The following is a 20,944-nucleotide window of genomic DNA, read 5'->3' on the forward strand; positions in this document are numbered from 1 at the left end:
AAAACATGCTGCTGTGCAGAGGAACCTGGGTGTCCTAGTGCATGAGTCACAAAAAATTGGTTTACAAATGCTACAGGTGATTAAGGCGGCAAATGGAGTTTTGTCCTTCATTGCTCGAGGGATGGAGTTTAAGACTAAGGAGGTTTTGCTGCAACTGTGTACGGTGTTAGTGAGGCCACACCTGGAGTATTGTGTTTTGGTCTACTTACCTGAGAAAGGACGTACTGGCACTGGAGGGTGTGCAGAGGAGATTCACTCAGTTAATCCCAGAGTTGAGGGGGTTGAATTACGAGGCGAGGTTGAGTAGACTGGGACTGTACTGGTTGGAATTTAGAAGCATGCAGGGGGGATCTTATAGGCACATATAAAATTATGAAGGGAATAGATGGGATAGATATGGGCAGGTTGTTTCCAATGGCGGGTGAAAGCAGAATTAGGGGTCATAGCCTCAAAATAAGGGGAAGTAGATTTAGGACTGATTTTAGGACAAATCTCTTCATCCAAAGGGCTGTGAGTCTATGGAATTTCCTGCACAGTGAAGCAGTTGAGGCTCCTTCATTAAATGTTTTCAAGATAAATATAGATAGTTTTTTGAAGAATAAAGGAATAAACGGTTATGGTGTTCGGGTGGGAAAGTGGAGCTGAGTCCACAAAAGATCAGTCATAATCTCATTGAATGGCAGAGCAGGCTCGAAGGGCCAGATGGCCTACTCCTAGTTCTTATTGTGTACTTATGTACAGGTCCACAGATCTTTGAAAGTGGCGACACAGGTGGACAAGGTAGTCAAGAAAGCATACGGAATACTTGCCTTCATTGGATGGGACGTAGAATATAAAAACTGGCAAGTCATGCTACAGTTGTATAGAATCTTGGTACGGCCGCACTTTGGAATATTGTGCACAATTCTGGTCGCCACACTACCAGAAGGATGTGGAGGCTTTGGAGAGGATGCAGAGGAGGTTTACCAGGATGTTGCCTAGTCTGAGGGTGTTAGCTATGCGGAGAAGCTGAATAAACTTGGACTGTTTTTATCAGAATGATGGAAGTTGAGGGGTGACCTGATAGGGGTCTACAAGATTATATGGGGCATGGATAGAGTGAATGGGCAGGCATTTTTTCCCGGGGTCGAGGGGCAGTCACCAGGGGGCATAGGTTTATGGTCCGTGGGGCAAAGTTTAGAGGAGATGTGTGAGGCAGGTTTTTTTTCAGAGGGTGGTGAGTGCCTGGAGCGCGTTGCCTGAGGCAGTTGTGGAAGCAGATACATTAATGGCATTCAAAAGGCATCTTGACAAATACATGGAAAGGATGGGTATAGAGGGATACGGCACAAGGAAGTGCTGAGGGTTTGGCCAAGGTTGGCATCATGACCGTACGGGCCGAAGGGCCCGTTCCTGTCTGTATTGTTCTTTGTTCTACTTTTGGCGACTACTGTTATAATGTCATTGTCGTATATAATCTAACATTCTCATTTGTTCCGCCTCCAAATTGTTCAAAAAGAACTGGTCATAATAAATATTACTCACACCAAATCATAAAAACTGTTTAATATAGTGGCTTATATGTCATCTCTGAAATAATCTTCCATATATTAACCCACGAATGCATGCGTAAAAAAAGCTTTGTTTCCCTTAGTAAACTTGGTTTTACTGCTGAGCTCTGCCCTGTCAAGGACATTAGGGTCCTAATGCAAAACATAACATTTGCTCATTGATGCTAGCTTCAAACCATTTGATTGTGATTAATTGTATCGCTTTGATAAATGTTACTTGATGATTTGACTTTCTGCAAACATTTTTAGTTTGCATTGCAAGAAATAAAAGGTTGCATCTTTCTGTCATAAACAGAACACTATGTTATTTATCCTCAACAATGGTCCCTTCTCGATTCAAATGATAGAGAGAAAAGCAACACAATGTAAAATCAGGCTAATGATGCTGTTGCACCTAGGCTATACTGATAAAGCAACACTTATGTTCACAACTGACTATGGAACGTCAAACAATCAGTTTCTAATCCTGAGAAGTGCCACCACCACCATAGTGCATGAGATGTCATCCCAACTATCACTTTGTATTGACAACATAGCTTGATAATGTTGAGCCTTACAAATTCTCTCAACACTATCTGAAATAGATACCCTAAAAGCCAACTATAGCGCATTAATTTATTTAGCTATACCTGAAAGATTGATGAAAACTCAATATTTAAACTCTTACAGGGACACAGGACCTAGAAAAGGTGGAAAGCACCTTTCCCACAGTACCTTCACGAAAAAAAGTCACTGAATTAAAACAAATATTCAAACATCACTTGTGTATGTATGGAGTGAACACTTACATTTGGGGTGGGAAGGCGTCTGGGTTCCATTCTGGATATCTGGAAATGAAGATATTATAAATCACAACAAAGCCCCCATTATTTAACATACAGTAATTATATAATGATTATCAGAAATGAACAGCTGATACTTCAAATTTATTTAAGTACATATCACATGCATCTCAACTTTACATCTTCAAAGAACTAATCAGATGCTGAAGAATACATCATGACCACAGGATGACTCAAACCATGGTGCAAAACAGGGGTGAGGAACCATTGGCCCCGGGACCGATCTGGCCTGCGGAGAGATTTCAAAATCCGGTCCTACCCCTCACATGCCGCCTCTTGGGCCAGCTGCCGCCATGTTCTGATGCCTGAGCCTTGGCTGCAGTGATCAAAGGCCCAGTGTTTGAGTAGAGAACAAAGCCTTAGATCCAGGAGCAGGACAGGAAGTTGTCGGCTGGGTGAAGAGTGAGTAACCCAGGGCAGGGGAGAAAGGGTGCAGGACACCTGGCTCCATCGGCAGCTGATCCACTCCCCACCCTCCCAGATCCACTGATGTCCCAGGGCAGCGGCTCAGTCCCTGCAAACTGAGGAAGAGTCCCAGGCTCCAAGCACAGATGTATCCTCGGAGTGAGTTGGCCAGAGCCTTGGGTTGTTCAGTCACAGCCCTGGCTGGGGGTGAGATTGGGGAAAGGCAGGGGGGGTGAGGAGTGAGAGAGAGCCAGATAGAGTGGGAAAGAAGAAATACAGGGAGAATGGGAAAGAACAAACAAAAGGTTGAGCTGAATTTCAGGAGTGCTATGAATGGCACACAGAAGCTGCGATATTTTTCATGTGTAAGTGTGGCCCCTGACCGATTCTGTCGATGTCGGAGTGATCTTTGAGAAGAAAAAGGTTCCCCACCCCAATGTAAAATATTTACACATAATATTTTCCAACAAACCCTTATTTTATATCTCTATAAGGAACCAGGTATAATTAACTAACCACACAATTCAACAATAATGTGGTTGATTAATGTGCTTAAGTTAGTAAAACTATACTGCACAATATCAGCAAAAAAAAAAAATCTCCATACATTTCCACAAGGAGGTCACAAAGACGTATGTGTGTTGTACTATTTTTGTGCTGGTTCCACTCCTGTAAAGAAAAGAAAAAAAGAACATTAAGAAACATATCAACAGGACTTTAAAATCCAATTTGCAAGAAGAAAATTTACAAGCTTTGTGACTTCACAGAGCTAATAGATAATAAAGTATGATAATTCTTTTTTAATTTTTACAATTAAAGAACAAAGAAAAGTACAGCATAGGAACAGGCCCTTCGGCCCTCCAAGCCCGTGCCAGCCATGTTGCCCGGCTAAACTACAATCTTCTACACTTCCTGGGTCCGTATCCCTCTATTCCCATCCTATTCATGTATTTGTCAAGATGCCCCTTAAATGTCACTATTGTCCCTGCTTCCACCCCCTCTTCCGGTAGCGAGTTCCAGGCACCAACTACCCTGTGTAAAAAACTTGCCTTGTACATCTACTCTAAACCTTGCCCCTCTCACCTTAAACCTATGCCCCCTAGTAACTGACCCCTCTACCCTGGGGAAAAGCCTCTGACTATCCACTCTGTCTATGCCCCTCATAATTTTGTAGACCTCTATCAGGTCACCCCTCAACCTCCGTCGTTCCAGTGAGAACAAACCAAGTTTAATCAATCGCTCCTCATAGCTAATGCCCTCCATACCAGGCAACATTCTGGTAAATCTCTTCTGCACCCTCTCTAAAGCCTCCACATCCTTCTGGTAGTGTGGCGACCAGAATTGAACACTATACTCCAAGTGTGGCCTAACTAAGGTTCTATACAGCTGCAACATGACTTGCCAATTCTTATACTCAATGCCCCGGCCAATGAAGGCAAGCATGCCGTATGCCTTCTTGACTACCTTCTCCACCTGTGTTGCCCCTTTCAGTGACCTGTGGACCTGTACACCTAGATCTCTGACTTTCAATACTCTTGAGGGTTCTACCATTCACTGTATATTCCCTACCTGCATTAGACCTTCCAAAATGCATTACCTCACATTTGTCCGGATTAAACTCCATCTGCCATCTCTCCGCCCAAGTCTCCAAACAATCTAAATCCTGCTGTATCCTCTGACAGTCCTCATCGCTATCCGCAATTCCACCAACCTTTGTGTCGTCTGCAAACTTACTAATCAGACCAGTTACATTTTCCTCCAAATCATTTATATATACTACAAACAGCAACGGTCCCAGCACTGATCCCTGCGGAACACCACTAGTCACAGCCCTCCAATTAGAAAAGCATCCTTCCATTGCTACTCTCTGCCTTCTATGACCTAGCCAGTTCTGTATCCACCTTGCCAGCTCACCCCTGATCCCGTGTGACATCACCTTTTGTACTAGTCTACCATGAGGGACCTTGTCAAAGTCCTTACTGAAGTCCATATAGACAACATCCACTGCCTTACCTGCATCAATCATCTTTGTGACCTCCTCGAAAAACTCTATCAAGTTAGTGAGACACGACCTCCCCTTCACAAAACCATGCTGCCTCTCACTAATACGTCCATTTGCTTCCAAATGGGAGTAGATCCTGTCTCGAAGAATTCTCTCCAGTAATTTCCCTACCACTGACGTAAGGTTCACCGGCCTGTAGTTCCCTGGATTATCCTTGCTACCCTTCTTAAACATTGGCTATTCTCCAGTCCTCCGGGACATCACCTGAAGACAGTGAGGATCCAAAGATTTGTCAAGGCCTCAGCAATTTCCTCTCTAGCCTCCTTCAGTATTCTGGGGTAGATCCCATCAGGCCCTGGGGACTTATCTACCTTAATATTTTTCAAGACGCCCAACACCTCGTCTTTTTGGATCTCAATGTGACCCAGGCTATCTACACACCCTTCTCCAGACTCAACATCTACCAATTCCTTCTCTTTGGTGAATACTGATGCAAGGTATTCATTTAGTACTTCGCCCATTTCCTCTAGCTCCACACATAGATTCCCTTGCCTATCATTCAGTGGGCCAACCCTTTCCCTGGCTACCCTCTTGCTTTTTATGTACGTGTAAAAAGCCTTGGGATTTTCCTTAACCCTATTTGCCAATGACTTTTCGTGACCCCTTCTAGCCCTCCTGACTCCTTGCTTAAGTTCCTTCCTACTTTCCTTATATTCCACACAGGCTTCATCTGTTCCCAGCCTTTTAGCCCTGACAAATGCCTCCTTTTTCTTTTTGACGAGGCCTACAATATCTCTCGTTATCCAAGGTTCCCGAAAATTGCCGTATTTATCCTTCTTCCTCACAGGAACATGCCGGTCCTGAATTCCTTTCAACTGACACTTGAAAGCCTCCCACATGTCAAATGTTGATTTACCCTCAAACATCCGCCCCCAATCTAGGTTCTTCAGTTCCCGCCTAATATTGTTATAATTAGCCTTCCCCCAATTTAGCACATTCGCCCTAGGACCACTCTTCTCCTTGTCCACTAGTACTTTAAAACTTACTGAATTGTGGTCAGTCCCCGAAATGCTCCCCTACTGAAACTTCTACCACCTGGCCGGGCTCATTCCCCAATACCAGGTCCAGTACCGCCCCTTCCCTAGTTGGACTGTCTACATATTGTTTTAAGAAGCCCTCCTGGATGCTCCTTACAAACTCTGCCCCGTCTAAGCCCCTGGCACAAAGTGTGTCCCAGTCAATATTGGGGAAGTTGAAGTCTCCCATCACCACAACCCTGTTGTTTTTACTCTTTTCCAAAATCTGTCTGCCTATCTGCTCCTTTATCTCCCGCTGGCTGTTGGGAGGCCTGTAGTAAACCCCCAACATTGTTACTGCCCCCTTCTTATTCCTGATCTCTACCCATATAGCTTCACTGCCCTCTGAGGTGTCCTCCCGTAGCACAGCTGTGATATCCTCCCTAACTAGTAGCGCAACTCCGCCACACCGTTTACATCCCCCTCTATCCCGCCTGAAACATCTAAATCCTGGAACGTTTAGCTGCCAATCTTTTATGGGAACTGAATAAGTCAAATTCTGTTTTAAATGTTCAAATGTTGTGGGAGCATAATATTCTCACCAATTTTATGGAGATCACATCCTACGATATCACACAACATTCCACAATACAAGATCTTGAAGGGATGTAGTATGAAGGAGAAAATCACAATAGGATTCAATTTCCTTAACTCCCTTCACAAACCACAATGAATAGACTTGTTAACCACTTATCTTCCCAAACCAAGTCCAGAATATTCAATTAATACTTTTTTTAAATGCTTCAAAAGGATGGCCACCCAAGGGTTACCTGACTTGTTGATTGAAACACTCATCTCAAGAGGGAACAAAAGGAACTTTCCAGACTGATGTTGACTCAAGTGCCTTTTCCCAAAACGGATTCAAAAGGATAGTTTCAAATTGAATGGGTCTTTCATGGCGTGAAAACTTTCACACAAGATATATAATTGACCTCTCCACCCAGAAAACGACTTTGGACGTGGTTCTCTTACCATGTGACCTGTTACATGCTTGTTTTTAAAATAGCAAGCTGTTCTGCAAAAAAATCCATTAGGCAGCCATAGCACCAGTTGCAAGTCAATTAAGTGTCCAAGAATCATAGATGTTTACAGCATAGAAACAGGTCTTTGGCCCAGTTTGTCCATGCCGCCCAGTTTTTATCACTAAGCTAGTCCCACTTGCCCGCATTTGGCCCATATCCCTCTATACCCACCCTGCCCATGTAACTGTCTAACTGCTTTTTAAAGGACAAAATTGTACCCGCCTCTATCACTGCATCTGATAGCTCATTCCAGATGCTCACCACCCTCTGAAGAAATTTCCCCTCTGGTCTCTTTTGTATCTCTCCCCTCTCATCTTAAACCTATGCCCTCTAGTTCTAGACTCTGCTACCTTTGGGAAAAGATGTCGGCTATCTACCTTATCTATGCTCAATATTTTATAGATCTCTATAAGATCACCCCTAACTCAGACCATCAAGTCCCAGTAGCATCCTCATAAATTTTTTCTGCACTCTTACTGGTTTAACAATATCTGTCCTACAATAGGGTGACCAGAACTGAACACAGTATTCCATGTGTGGTCTTACCAATGTCTTTTACGACCTCAACAAGACATCCCAACTCCTGTATTCAATATTCTGACCAATAAAACCTAGCATGCTGAATGCCTTCTTCACCACACTGTCCACCTGCGACTCCACCTTCAAGGAGCTATGAACCTGTACGCCTATATCTCTTGTTCTGTAACTCTCCCCCACTCCCTACGATTAACGGAGTACGTCCTACCCTGATTTGATCTACCAAAATGCATCGCCTCACATTTATCCAAATTAAACTCCATCTGCCATTCATCGGCCCACTGGCCCCAAGGTAATAGGTAATCTGGTCCAAGATAATAAACAACCATAGAAGGAATTTCCATAACCTGCTCCAACATCAAGTTCACCTGAGAACCAATCTCCAAGAAAAATGGCAAGAGGCTTCAGAACTTACTGAAAACCGTTTGTTGTGGAAGACCTTCAATTCAACTAAAGCATCAACTGAAGCTGAAGGCCTGCCACGAAAGAGAAACCAAGACAACCATATAATGATTGTATTGTTTTTCTCTAATCTGTATCTAATCTGTGTGAGTGATAATGTGGATGAATAGAGTGAGTCTCTATGTTTTAAACCTTCTGAGCAAGTGTGTTATAATAAATAACCTTTCTTGGCGACGAGGGGCTTTTCACAGTAACTTCATACTTGTGACAATAAAAGATTATTACTAAATTCACGAAAAGCTTGCTATTGGAATTATTTAAATTGGGGCAATAACTCTGACGGCAAACAACAATAACTCACTTGCAAAACACACTTATCGTGGGTAGTAAGAAAACACAAATTCTGACTGCACAGTCTACATTAAACGGAGGTTAACCTAGTTTAAACTATTTCACAATATTATTCAGAATTGTGTGGATTTCATAATTAATAGCAACGGTAGAACAGAATTTCATTAATTATCATTATTTATGGTAATCCTCACTTTATCTATTACAAAAAAATATAAATATAAATACAAACATTGAATACCGAACTGGAAAAGTGCAGGGGCAGAGGGCATGGAGCGGGCAGTTGAGATCAAGCAGGGACAGTGCCTTCAAGAAATTCACGGGCATTATTGCATAGAGTGGCTTATTCACTTTTGTAATTTAGAGTACCCAATTTTTTTTTTTCCAATTAAGGGACAATTTAACGTGGCCAATCCATGTTAACCTGCATATCTTTGGGTTGTGGGGGTGAAACCCACGCAGACACGGGGAGAATGTGCAAACTCCACACGGACAGTGACCCATAGAACATTACAGCGCAGTACAGGCCCTTCGGCCCTCGATGTTGCGCTGACCTGTGAAACCACTCTATGCAATAATGCCCAGGGCCGGGATTCGAACCTGGGTCCTCAGCGGCGTAGCCCCAGTGCTAGCCACTGAGCCACATGCCGCCCTTAAGAGTGGCTTATTCTAAACTCCTTTAATTCTTTGAACCCCAATGGAGGCAAGAGAATAACAAACGCAAATAGTCTTTTTTTTAAACAAAGTTATACATGTACCAAGTCAGAAAGAGAATCAAGTGGAAGAAATAGTGGGCAGGTATTTTGGTGGCAAAGTTTGAATTTCTGTTCAAAAATGAGTTTCATAATGTCACCACAAAACATTCTTCCTCAGTCATGCAACTTCCAGAGATGACAATATGTAAACTAAGAACAAGCTCCTTTATTTGGGAACTTCAACACACAAATGCCAAAATAAACTGCGACCAGCACTGTGATTCTGATAACCTATACTTTAGGCTGAATTTTAGCACTGAGCACTGAACTGTTTTTCAACATCCAGATATATCAGGTTAAGAATAATGCTTTCTGAAAGTGCAAATTGCAGTTCTACAATTGATTCTATTCAATGGGCCCTGTGAGAATATAGATAAAAACGTTTTGAATGTCGGCCAAAATGTGAACCAATGCACCTTGGAGTATGAGGCTGTTTAAAGGTGGAAGGAGGGGAAGCCTAATATAGCAGTTGTGGGGATTCAACAATTAGGGGGACAGATAGCATTTTTTGTAAGCAGGATCTCTTCGTTGAAGAGCCAAAAGGACACATGTCAACTCTGCTTTCTCTCGAAGAGGCTTCCAGTGGCAGCCGTGGAGTGAGTGCACATACGGGGCAACTCCGGCTCGAGTGTTGGTTTTGCCTTTTTCACCCGTGTTTTGGGTAGATTTGGTAGAACGGTGGAATGGAAAGTGTAGGGGAAGCAGTTCTCCCCTGAAATGGCCTGTTTGAAGGCTATCAGATCCAGCAGAAGAGTGCGGAACTTGGCTAAGGAGTTGGAGGAGACAAATGGCGCAGCACCAATTGTGAAAACGGCGGAGGGGGAGGGTCATCAAGCTTCAGATGGAGAAATTGAGGAGCTTCATCAAGGAGGAATTTCGGCAGCAAAGGAAGGAGATGTATAGTGACTGGTCAAAGGCGATTGAGGGAGCAGTGGCACCTGTTCACGGCCCTCTGGATCGGGTGGAAAAGTGCCTCGAAGCGCGGGAGGCAGAGATCCACGATGAGGTAGTGGAAAAGGTGGTGTCCGACCAGAGTGACCGGATTGTTTCTTTGGAGGCGGAGGTGGGGATCCTGGGAGATCAATGCAAGTCACTGCTGTCGAAGCTGGAGGAGCAGGACGACAGAACTTGCAGATTGTGGGTCTGCCGAAGGGAGTGGAGGGAACAATGAATTGTCCGTGGCCACGTTTTTGGAAGCTTTGGTGAGATTATTTCATTTAAGGTGCATAGGGATAGGAAGAGGAAGGAGCACCAGCGGCTGTTAGACAAGGTAGTTGAGGTAGATAGAAGATACTCAGCGGCCCCTACAAAGGAGTTGTTGGCGGAAAGGAAGACGTTGCAGGGGCAGTTTGATCGGTTGACGACAGGCAAGGTGGTGGGGCAGCTGCAGAGGGCGAGGGGGGTGCAGTAGGAGTGTGTGGAGTGCAGTATGAGCGAAGGAAAAAGGCAAGACATATGTTGGCCCATCAGTTACAGCGTTAGGCGGCGCCTGTGGATATTTTTCAGTTAAGGGCGGAAAGGGGGGAGTTGGTGTCAGGTGCAAAAAATAAATGAGGTGTTCAGGGGTTCTGCAAGAAGTTGTACAATGCCAAGCCAGTTGGAGAGGCGGGGGTTATGGGACAGTTTCTGGATGGGTTAGAGCAGGCATTTTCAAAGTCTGGTCGCGGCCTGCGGGTGGGTTGCGGGCGGGTCGCAGAGCCGTCCGTCGCGGCGCTCCCGGTTGCGCAAATTCGCACGCAGCAGCCGGATTTTAACAATGCCGGCTGTGAGCGGCCTTCAAAATGACAGCCGCGACCATATTAAAAAATGTGGGCACACTGCGCATGTGTGCCCGCTCGTCGGTGAATGGGCACACATGTGCAGTGCGTCCGCATTTTTCTATATGGTTTGGCCGTCATTTTGAAGGCCGCTCACAGCCGGCATTGTTAAAAGCCGTCTGCTGCCGCTGTTGCACGCAAATTTTCAGTCGGAGACACAGGAGAAGATTCTTTTTAAAATTTAAATGTAATGTTCCTGCCTGAAGCGAGGCAGAGAGGTCAGGCCCCCCGAACGTCGACGTCATGTACTTTGGGCGCAATTGCCCCATTCTGTCTGCAGCAAACAAGGTAAGAGAAAATGCCGGGTCGCGAAGGTCAGCCGTTTGGTTAAAATGGGCCCCCAGAAGAAGTTTAAAAAACATTGCGTTAGAGCTCCCAGAGCTGGAGGATGGGCAGAAGCAGGTACTGGAGGAGCTTTTGGGGCTAAGGGAGGGGTAATACCAATAGAATGCAGTCGGGGAAGTCGCCGGGGCTGAACGTCCTTCTGGCAGAGTTTTATAAGCAATTTGTGACAGAGTTGGCTGCCCCACTTGTTGGGGACATTCAGTGAGATGGTGGAGATGGGTGAGGTGTTATCACAGGCGTCAATTTTGTTCATTCCGAAAAAGGGGTAGGACGCAATGAAGTGTGGGTTCTATAGGCCCATTTCTTTGTTGAACATGGACGTGAAAGAAGGAAAAAGTTGTCGGCGTATAGGTTGGAGGGCTGTGTGCCAGAGGTGGTCTCAGAGGATCAAGTGGGTTTTATGAAGGGTAGGCAGCTCTTCAGTAACGTTTGGGGGCTGCTGACTGTAATTATGGCTCCATCAGGGGAGCGGGCACCGGAGGTTATTGTGTCCATTGATGCGGAGAAGGCTTTTTAAAAATATATAAATTTAGAGTACCCAATTCATTTTTCCAATTAAGGGCCAATTTAGCGTGGCCAATCCACCTAGCCTGCACATCTTGGGGTTGTGGGGGTGAAACCCACGCAAACACAGGGAGAATGTGCAAACTCCACACGGACAGTGACCTAGAGCCGGGATCGAACCTGGGACCTTGGCGCCGTGAGGCAGCAGTGCTAACCACTGTGTCACCGTGCTGCCCGCGGAGAAGGCCTTTGACCGGGTGGAGTGGAGATATCCGTTTGAAATTCTGGGTAGGTTTTGGTTCGGGCCGACAGTTGTGGTGTGGCTTTGACTTTTGTATGCGTGATCTGTGGCTAGGGTATTTTGGATTGCATTGGGGAATGAGGCAGGGGTGCCCTCTGTCACTCGCACTGGCGAATGACCCCTTCAGAGGTCGGTGAAGTGGCAAGGGATTTTGTTTGGGGGGGGGGGGGGGGGGGGGGAGGATGGAGTAGACCAGTTGTCACTGAGTGCAGGCAGCCTATTGTGCCGGACCCGCTGGAGAGTATGGGCAGACTAATTGGCCTTTGGAGAGATTTGGCGCCTTCTCCAGGTATAAGCTAAACATTGGGAAGAGCAAGGTGTTGCCAGTGAATGCGCCAGGGCGGAGGGGCCAACCTGGGGGCACAACCATTTAAGGTGGCAAGTGTAGTTCAGGCATTTGGGGATCCAGGTAACGCATGAGTGGGCCATGCTGCATAGGTGGAACCCAACAGCATTAGTGGAAGAGGTTAAAGGGGATTTCAAGAGGTGGGATACTTTGCACTTGACATTGGCAGGGAGGATGCAGGTGGTAAAGATGAATGTGCTGCCAAGATTCCTGTTGTCTTTCAGACCCTCCCAATCTTTCTCCCCAAGGCATTTTTCCAGAGGGTGGAGGCACTGATTTCAAAGTTCATACGGGAGGGGAAAGTACCGAGGGAGAAGAAGGCTCTGCCACAATGGCAGAAAGGAGGGCTGGCGCTCCTGAATCTGATGCATTATTACAGGGTTGCGAATGTGGAGAAGGTGAGGTGTTGCTGTATTAGGGTGGATGAGTTGTCATGCAGGGGTTCTAGTTTGGTGACATCCCCATTGCCGTTAGCCCCAGGGAGGTACATGGGGGATCCAGTGGTGAAGTTGACTATTGGGATATGGAACCAGATGAGCAGCACGGTGGCGCAGTGGTTAGCACTGCCGCCCCACTGCACTGAGGTCCCAGGTTCGACCCCGGCTCTGGGTCACTGTCCTTGTGGAGTTTGTACATACTCCCCATGTTTGCGTGGGTTTCGCCCCCACAACCCAAAGATGTGCAGGGTAAGTGGATTGGCCATGCTAAATTGCCCTCAATTGGAAAAATGAATTGGGTACTCTGAGTAAATTTTTTTTTAAAAAAAAGTATATGGAACCAATTGAGGAGGCATTTTAAGTTGAATAAAATGTCGGTGTTGACTCCACTGTGTGGGAACCATAGGTTTAGGCCAGGAGGGATGGATGGAATCTATGGGAAGTCGGGCGGGTTGGGGACATGTTTTCGGAGGGGAAGTTTGCTGGACTGGGCAAGCTGCGGGGGGTTTAAGTTCCCGAGGGGAACTGAGTTTAGACATATGCAGGTGCACAGGCAGTACGGTGGCAGTGGTTAGCACTGCTGTCTCATGGCGCTGAGATCCAAGGTTCGAACCCGGCTCTGGGTCACTGTCCGTGTGGAGTTTGCACGTTCTCCCCGTGTCTGCATGGGTCTCTCCCCACAACCCAAAGATGTGCAGGGTAGGTGGATTGGCCACGCTAAATTGTCCCTTACTTGGGAAAAAATGAATTGGGTACTTTACATTTTTTTTTTTTTTAACTATGCCCTGTTGGACTGTGTATTGTGTTGATATTGTGTAAGTTTGGAATAAAATATCTTTTTTTTTTTAAACTTTGCTTTCTCTCCTTACAGGTGCTGCCAGACCGGCTGAGCTTTTCTAACATTCTCTTGTGGCTATTTCAGAATCCAGCATCCGTAGCATTTTGTTTGTTTATACAAATGTAGAGATTGGACAATTTAACTTTCACATAGATAGGGGTGAGCAAAGAAGCATATCAGGAGGACAGCAAATTTCTTGATTGCGTGTAGGGTAGTTCTTTACCCCAATACGTCCTGAAGCCAACAGGTAGATTTATAAATAAGTAATGAGCCAGATATAGTTAACAGCTCACTCAACTATGCGTCACCATCTAGTTAATACAAATCATTACATGCTTAAAGTTCATTGCAGTGTTTTGAAAGACAGAAATGCAAAAGATTCTAATATTTTCAATTAAGTCTGACTTCTAAGGGAAGAAATAGAAAACACCCAGAGTAAACAGCACAAATCTGTTAATGGGTAAAACGACAGAACATTAGGCAAGTGCTCAGGTAAGTGGGGTTGGTGCTCCAAAACAAATTTAAAGTGAATGTAAAGTGATATAGAATCATTTGATACCCCCAAGCGGCAAGAGCTAAGAGCTTTACTTGCTAGAAAAGGCAGCAAAGGACAAATAAGGAGGGAAAAGACGACATAAGCCTAAAAGATAAAGCATACAAAAATGCAAAAAAACACATCCTGGTGAATGGGAAAGATAAAAACAGCAAATGGTGCAAAACAGCTACTTAGTAAGAAAGTAAACTTACAAGGGATATTAAAATCACATTATGTTCCATTAGGTTGGAAAATTGCACATGAAAATTGAGGGAGGTAAAATCAGGGAATTATCGACCAGTTAGTTTACCATCCATTGTCAGGAAATTACCAGAGACTGAAATTTAGGGTGAATGAACAACTCCTGGCCAGATCACCAGCATGGTTTTAAAACATGTAGGTCAAGTCTGATGAATCAGATTGAACTTTCTGAAGGTGACCAAAGCAGCGGGTAGGAGAATGTCTACGGATTTACTTATATGGACCTCCAGAAGGCACTTGATTTAAAAAATGTCATTATTAGGGACTTCTAGCTGGGACGTTGGGACGTCTTGTTGAAGTTGTACAAGACATTGGTACGGCCACACTTGGAATACTGTGTGCAGTTCTGGTCACCCTATTATAGAAAGGATATTATTAAACTAGAAAGAGTGCAGAAAAGATTTACTAGGATGTTACCGGGACTTGATGGTTCGAGTTATAAGGAGAGGCTGGATAGACTGGGACCTTTTTTCCCTGGAGCGTAGGAGGCTTAGGGGTGATCTTATAGAGGTCTATAAAATAATGAGGGGCATAGATAAGGTAGATAGTCAACATCTTTTCCCGAAGGTAGGGGAGTCTAAAACTAGAGGGCATAGGTTTAAGGTGAGAGGGGAGAGATTCAGAAGGGCCCAGAGGGGCAATTTCTTCACTCAGAGGGTAGTGAGTGTCTGGAATGTGCTGCCAGAGGTAGTAGTAGAGGCGGGTACAATTGTGTCTTTTAAAAAGCATTTAGATAGTTACATGGGTAAGATGGGTATAGAGGGTTATGGGCCAAGTGCGGGCAACTGGGACTAGCTTAATGGTAAAAACTGGGCGGCATGGATTGGTTGGGCCAAAGGGCCTGTTTCCATGCTGTAAACTTCTATGATTCTAGCTAAAGTTGAACTTCATAGATTTGAAGACAGAATGCACACCAGGCTAGGAAAGTGGATGTTTGGCAGGAAAAATAGAAGGGCTAAATTGACAGACTGCGAATAACAGCGCCCCACAAGAAACTAATGGAGCCTGAAACGCTCACCATATTTATTAGTGCCTTAGATTAGGGGCCGGCACGTGTGAAAGGTGGCAATACGACATGATTTTCAGTGGCAACATGAGATGATACTCAGTGACAAGCGAGATTATTGTCCAGTCTGAGCAGACCTGACAAAAAGGCTTAAAAATAATCGGAATCGAAGTGTTCCACCTTGTTAAAGCCAATCTGTTGGTGTCAATTTCATTGAATTGCCATGCTGCTGCTTCGGTAAACAGTATGGCCCCAATTCCTTTCCCAGAAGCTGCCCCACGGTCAGCAGCAGCACTTGCTGTCAGGAGAGCTCTTGATTGAAAAATAAGTGAAATCCCTTCAATTTTAGAACCATTTTAATGCTGTGTGTTTGGTTTGTGGTGCTCCAACTATGTGCTGGACATTGGAAAACACAACAATGATTACATTAAATTGGTATAGTAATGGTAACTCTATAGAGGCCTTATTAACATTAAATTACTGCCACAGTGAAACTTTACTGTGAATAAATGAAGCCTTGACCCACCATTTGCGAAAGGGCGCTGACCCCCGACTTAACAGGATAGAAAGCCACATATCCAAATTTGCTGATGATACAAAGATATGCAGCATTGTAAGCAGTGTGTAGGGAACTTGACATTGCAAGAGATTTTGTTAGGTAAAGTGAATGGGCAAAACTGTGGCAAAGTGTTCAATGTAGACAAGGATAAAGTTGTGCACTTTGGGCCTAAAAAGGTAAAGCAAAAAAAAAGATAGAACAGAGTACTTTCTAAATGGTGAACAGCTAGAATACTGAAAAGCTAGAATAGTGGCGGTCCAAAGAGCCTTGGTGGTTCAGGTATCAAGATCATTATCAGGTGTCATGAAAAGATGTAGAAAATAACAGGTATAGAAAATAATCAACGGTCAACAGAATGCCAGCCGTTATACGTCAAGAAGGCTGGAGCACAAGCAGATAAAAGTCATCTTTCACCTGTACAAAGCCCAGGTTCAACCATACCTGGAGCACTGCCAGTAGTTCTGGGCATTACACACGAGAAACTGTTTCTTGGGAGAGAATTTTACCAAAATTATACCTGGAATCCGAGGGTTAAATTTTTTAAAAGGTTACACAAACCAGGGTTGTATCCTCTGGAATTTAGAATATTAACAAGTGATTTGATTGAAGTTTTCAAAATATGCTTTTTAACACAAAAGTGCAAGATGTGCACTGAGATCAGAAGAATAAGATCTACTACTAAATAAGTACAATTCTAAAGGGGGTGCAGAAACCAAGAGATCTGGGGTTATTGGCACACAAAGCATTGAAGGGGTGGGGAAAGTTAAGAAAATGACACGGAACACGGGATCCTAAGTTTTACAGAGAATAAGAGTACAAAAGGTTATGATGAAACTTTATAAAATACTGGTTTGGCCTAAATTGGACAGTGTGTCCAACTCTGGGCTCTGGAATTAAGGAATAATGTGAAGGCTTTACTCATAGTACAGAAAGGATTGACAAGAATGGTTCCAAGGATGACGGCCATCAGCATCTGAGTGGACTGGAGAAACTTGGGATATTCTCCTTAAAGGGCAGTTCGAGAGGAATGGCGTTCAAAATCATGAGAGGTCAGGACAATAGAAATAGAAGCAAAGTGTTTCCTTTGACAAAGGGGTTGTGAAGCAGAGGATTCAGGTCTGAAGTGTCCCAAGATATAATGAGAATCCTCACACAGCTGGCGGTTACAATCTGGAATGCACTGCCTGAATGTGCGCTGGAGGCAGATTAAACTGGGGCTTTCCAAGGGAATTTGGGAAGCACTTGAAGAGGGACAATATCCAGGGTTACAGGAAGATCAGGGAGTGTAAATAGCTAAATGGCTCTTGCAGCACAATTCCATGCTGCTTTGTTCTCTCCATGCTGATGTCAGTGGCTAGGGAATGGAGTACTTTTTTTGAATTGTTTCTCCCTCATGTGCTTACCTAGACTCCCCTTAATGTTCGTCACTAGTAACTATTTCCTGGGGTAATCTGGTTCCAAAACTTCACAATATCCTAAATTCTCCTTTAGATTCATTTTATTTTTTAAGATGGCTTGATGCAGATATTACAACATAGGTATGAACACAAAGACTTAAAATGAAGTACCATCACAACATCCTGGTTACATGGCTGACATTTGTCAGAAGAATACATCAATGGAAAGAGGCCTCTGAGCAAAGTACTGCTATAAATAAGCAGTTGCAACGGTGTACGTTGCCCCCGAAGCAGGTGAACAACAAATTCAAACCTATGTCCTAGCACGCTGCAGTGCACATCACTGCATGGACCTACAAGTGACCGAGCTGCCTTCAAGGGAATTGTTTTCAGCCTGTTTGGTAGATAACCTTACGGTTGTTTACAAGCTCTGGCTCTGAAGCAAGTACCCGCCAAGTCCTCTGCCTGAACAACAAATATCTGGAACTGCCAACCAACAAACACACCTCTCCTTACAAGAGGCAAGCAAAAAGGACTGTGAAATCCTGTGCATACTACTTGGCCAATCACAGCTGCTGTTTTGGCAGTGCCCAAAGTAGTCATCAGCATTGGCAATGGATGGAAAAAGAAAACCTATACTGGAGTTTGGAAATGTGATGTGAAGCAAACAATCACAGAGGAGGAAATGAATGTCAGGAAAACATTGAAAATCGCCCCAAATCAGAAAAGTCTCATCCCAGACTTTATAAAATGTCACGACTGGCACCTTTTTGGGGGAAATTTCCATAATTTTTCCAGGTCTGGAAAATCATTTACAAATTCCATGACTTTTCCAGATTTTAAATGACCGGTAGGAACACTTTGGAGAGACGTGGAGTTAACATTTCAGGTTGATGATCTTTCAACCAAAATCTTTCCATGAACATATAATTGTCTCCATAGAACTCTGCAGAGTAAAGGCCTCCACAGTCTCTCGTTCACATCACATATCGACAAAGTAGGGCACTGAAAATCTCTGAACTGTTCAGAAACAGTACTAGATTTTTTTGTCCATTGGCGATGAATATTTTTTGGAAATGCAGCCACACAATCTTCCTCAGAATTAGAGAGAGGCAAGTTTTTTTTTTAGGGAATTCAATTCATTCTCAACAGTCTAACAATCAGAATGGAAACCAATTCTAGCACTAAGCGGGTATAATTTATTTGTTCACCGCTGAGGTAACCACAACCTGTTGCACATATTGAATTCCTACACTGCAGAAGGAGGGCATTCAGCCCATCGGGTTTGCAACGACCCTCTGAAAGAGCACCCACCTACACCCACGTCCAACCCCACTCTACCTCACCCCACCTAACCTGCCCATCTTCGGACACTAAAGGGCAATTAAGAATGGCCAATCCACTTAATCTGCACATCTGTGGACTGTGGGAGGAAACCGGAGTACCCAGAGGAAATCCATGCAGACACAGGGAGAAAGTGCAAACTCCACAGTCAATCACCCAAGGCTGGAATTGAACCCAGGTCTCTGTCGCTGTGAGATAGCAGTGCTGACCACTGTGCCACCCAGCAATTTTACTTCGCAATACTGTTGAACCAAGCGTTCTCCCAGCTCACCGACAGACCATGTTGCTTGACTCACAATAAAACATGATGACATTGGTACCCAGCTTTCTTGTCCTGGATTCAAGGCATTACTTTTTCCTCTGGCTCCTTATCTGGGTCCCTGAAATTCTATCATGGTCCCTTTTGAGTCTCATACAGACACTCCCTGTCTATTTTCACAACCTGCTTAAATATCTGCTCAGCTTTCTTGACCATTTGTTTCATTTTAACATTTGGGGTCAATAAAACATTTGACAAATGAAAACGCTGGCCATAATTTCTAATGACACCACCTCTCAGCTGCTTCTAACCAGGGCGTATTACAAGAGTTAATAAAGTTCAGAGCAGGAATTATCATCATTACCAGGGGCAGTAAGGTAGCACAGCGGTTAGCACTGTTGCTTCACAGCTCTAGGGTCGCAGGTTCGATTCCCGGCTTGGGTCACTGTGCGGAGTCTGCATGTTCTCCCCATGTTAGCGTGGGTTTCCACCGGATGCTCCGGTTTCCTCCCAGTCCAAAGATGTGCAGGTGAAGTGGATCGGCTAAGTTAAATTTCCAAAAATGGTTAGGTGGGGTTACGGGTATAGGGTGGAGGTGTGGGCTTAGTTAAGGTGCTCTTTCCAAGGGCCAGTGCAGACTCGATGGGCCGAATGGCCTTCTGCACTGTAAATTCTATGATTCTACAATTGTATGATAACCATCGAAAAGTCGGGCAGCATGGTGGCACAGTGGTTAGCACTGCTGCCTCACAGCGTCGAGGTCCCAGATTCGATCCCAGCTCTGGGTCACTGTCCATGTGGAGTTTGCACATTCTCCCTGTGTTTGCGTGGGTTTCGCCTCCATCCCAAAGATGTGCAGGGCAGGTGGATTGGCCACGCTAAATTGGACCTTAATTGGAAAAAATGAATTGGGTACTCTAAATTTTTTTTTAGAACACTGCAATGAAGTTACTCCGAAAATCCCCGGGTCGCCGCTACGGCGCCTGTTTGGGTACATGGAGGGAGAATTCAGAATGTTCACTTCACCTAACAAGCACGTCTTTCGGGACTTGTGGGAGGAAACAGGAGCACCCTGAGGAAACCCACGGGGAGAACGTGCAGACTCCACACAGACAGTGACCCAGTTAACAGCCTGACTACCGATACTAAAAGCACATACTTCACCGTGACTTATTTTATTTCAGCTTTATTAATTCCTCACCCATCACCCTACGCAACAGAAGAGCAAAGCATTATTTAACAGCTCAATTTCTTTCCCATCTCTTCTTTGTAAGCCTCATGCTTTGTGTCCCAACATAAATCTGAATTAAGGCACAGCCATGTCAGTGGCTTTGTAATGTGTGGGTTAACACGGTATTTTAGTTTCAGAATTCCTTGCAATGAATATCATAGGTAATTAATTTTCTGTTGATAATTACTAAAGATTAGAAGGAGCAGACCACAAACTGAGGCGGCAAGACAGCCAAATTGGTTAAGAAGTGGCAGGAGGATATTACAGCTAAGATATTGGAGCAAACAGAATTCACAGTTGAGAACAGATGTAAAGTTTGCTTGGAGGACATTGAGCCAGCTAGCATGTGAAAGTGGAGACTTTCTCTTAAACTTAGTTCTCTCTCTTTTTGAAAAGCGAAGATGACTCAAAAAGATTAGAACTGTCGGATCACATGGCACCTCCAAATACATATGTATGCAGACAAATGCAAGATGGGAAATTACTACCTGTATCATAGTATCATCTCCAAGATCAAGATTTTTAAAAAACAAATTTAGAGTACCCAATTCATTTTTTCCAATTAAGGGGCAATTTAGCGTGGCCCATCCACCTATGCTGCACATCTTTGGGTTGTGGGGGCGAATCCCACGCAAACACGGGGAGAATGTGCAAATGCCACACAGTGACCCAGAGCCGGGCTCAAACCTGGGACCTCGGCGCATGAGGTTGCAGGGCTAACCCACTGTGCTGTCCTTACAAGATCAAGATTGAAGAATAAGAAATATGTATTTGAATGATGGCAAAATTGAATCATCCGAAGTTAAAATAATTAGACGCACG

At 44.5% G+C, this 20,944-nt stretch overlaps 1 protein-coding gene across 3 annotated transcripts in view; it reads right to left on the bottom strand.

Annotated features, from left to right (window-relative positions):
- LOC140426800 (matrin-3-like) overlaps positions 1-20,944 on the bottom strand; it is a 169,514-nt gene that overhangs the window by 95,956 nt on the left and 52,614 nt on the right. For all 3 annotated transcript variants that reach the window (XM_072511987.1, XM_072511988.1, XM_072511986.1), the window contains exons 3-4: positions 3,405-3,466; positions 2,339-2,377 (exon numbers count right to left, since the gene is read on the bottom strand). In XM_072511987.1, coding sequence (XP_072368088.1) covers positions 2,339-2,377; positions 3,405-3,466 — 101 coding nt within the window. The remainder of the gene's footprint in view (positions 1-2,338; positions 2,378-3,404; positions 3,467-20,944) is intronic.

The sequence above is a fragment of the Scyliorhinus torazame genome, chromosome 7, assembly GCF_047496885.1.
Source record: "Scyliorhinus torazame isolate Kashiwa2021f chromosome 7, sScyTor2.1, whole genome shotgun sequence".
Taxonomy (NCBI): Eukaryota; Metazoa; Chordata; class Chondrichthyes; order Carcharhiniformes; family Scyliorhinidae; genus Scyliorhinus; species Scyliorhinus torazame.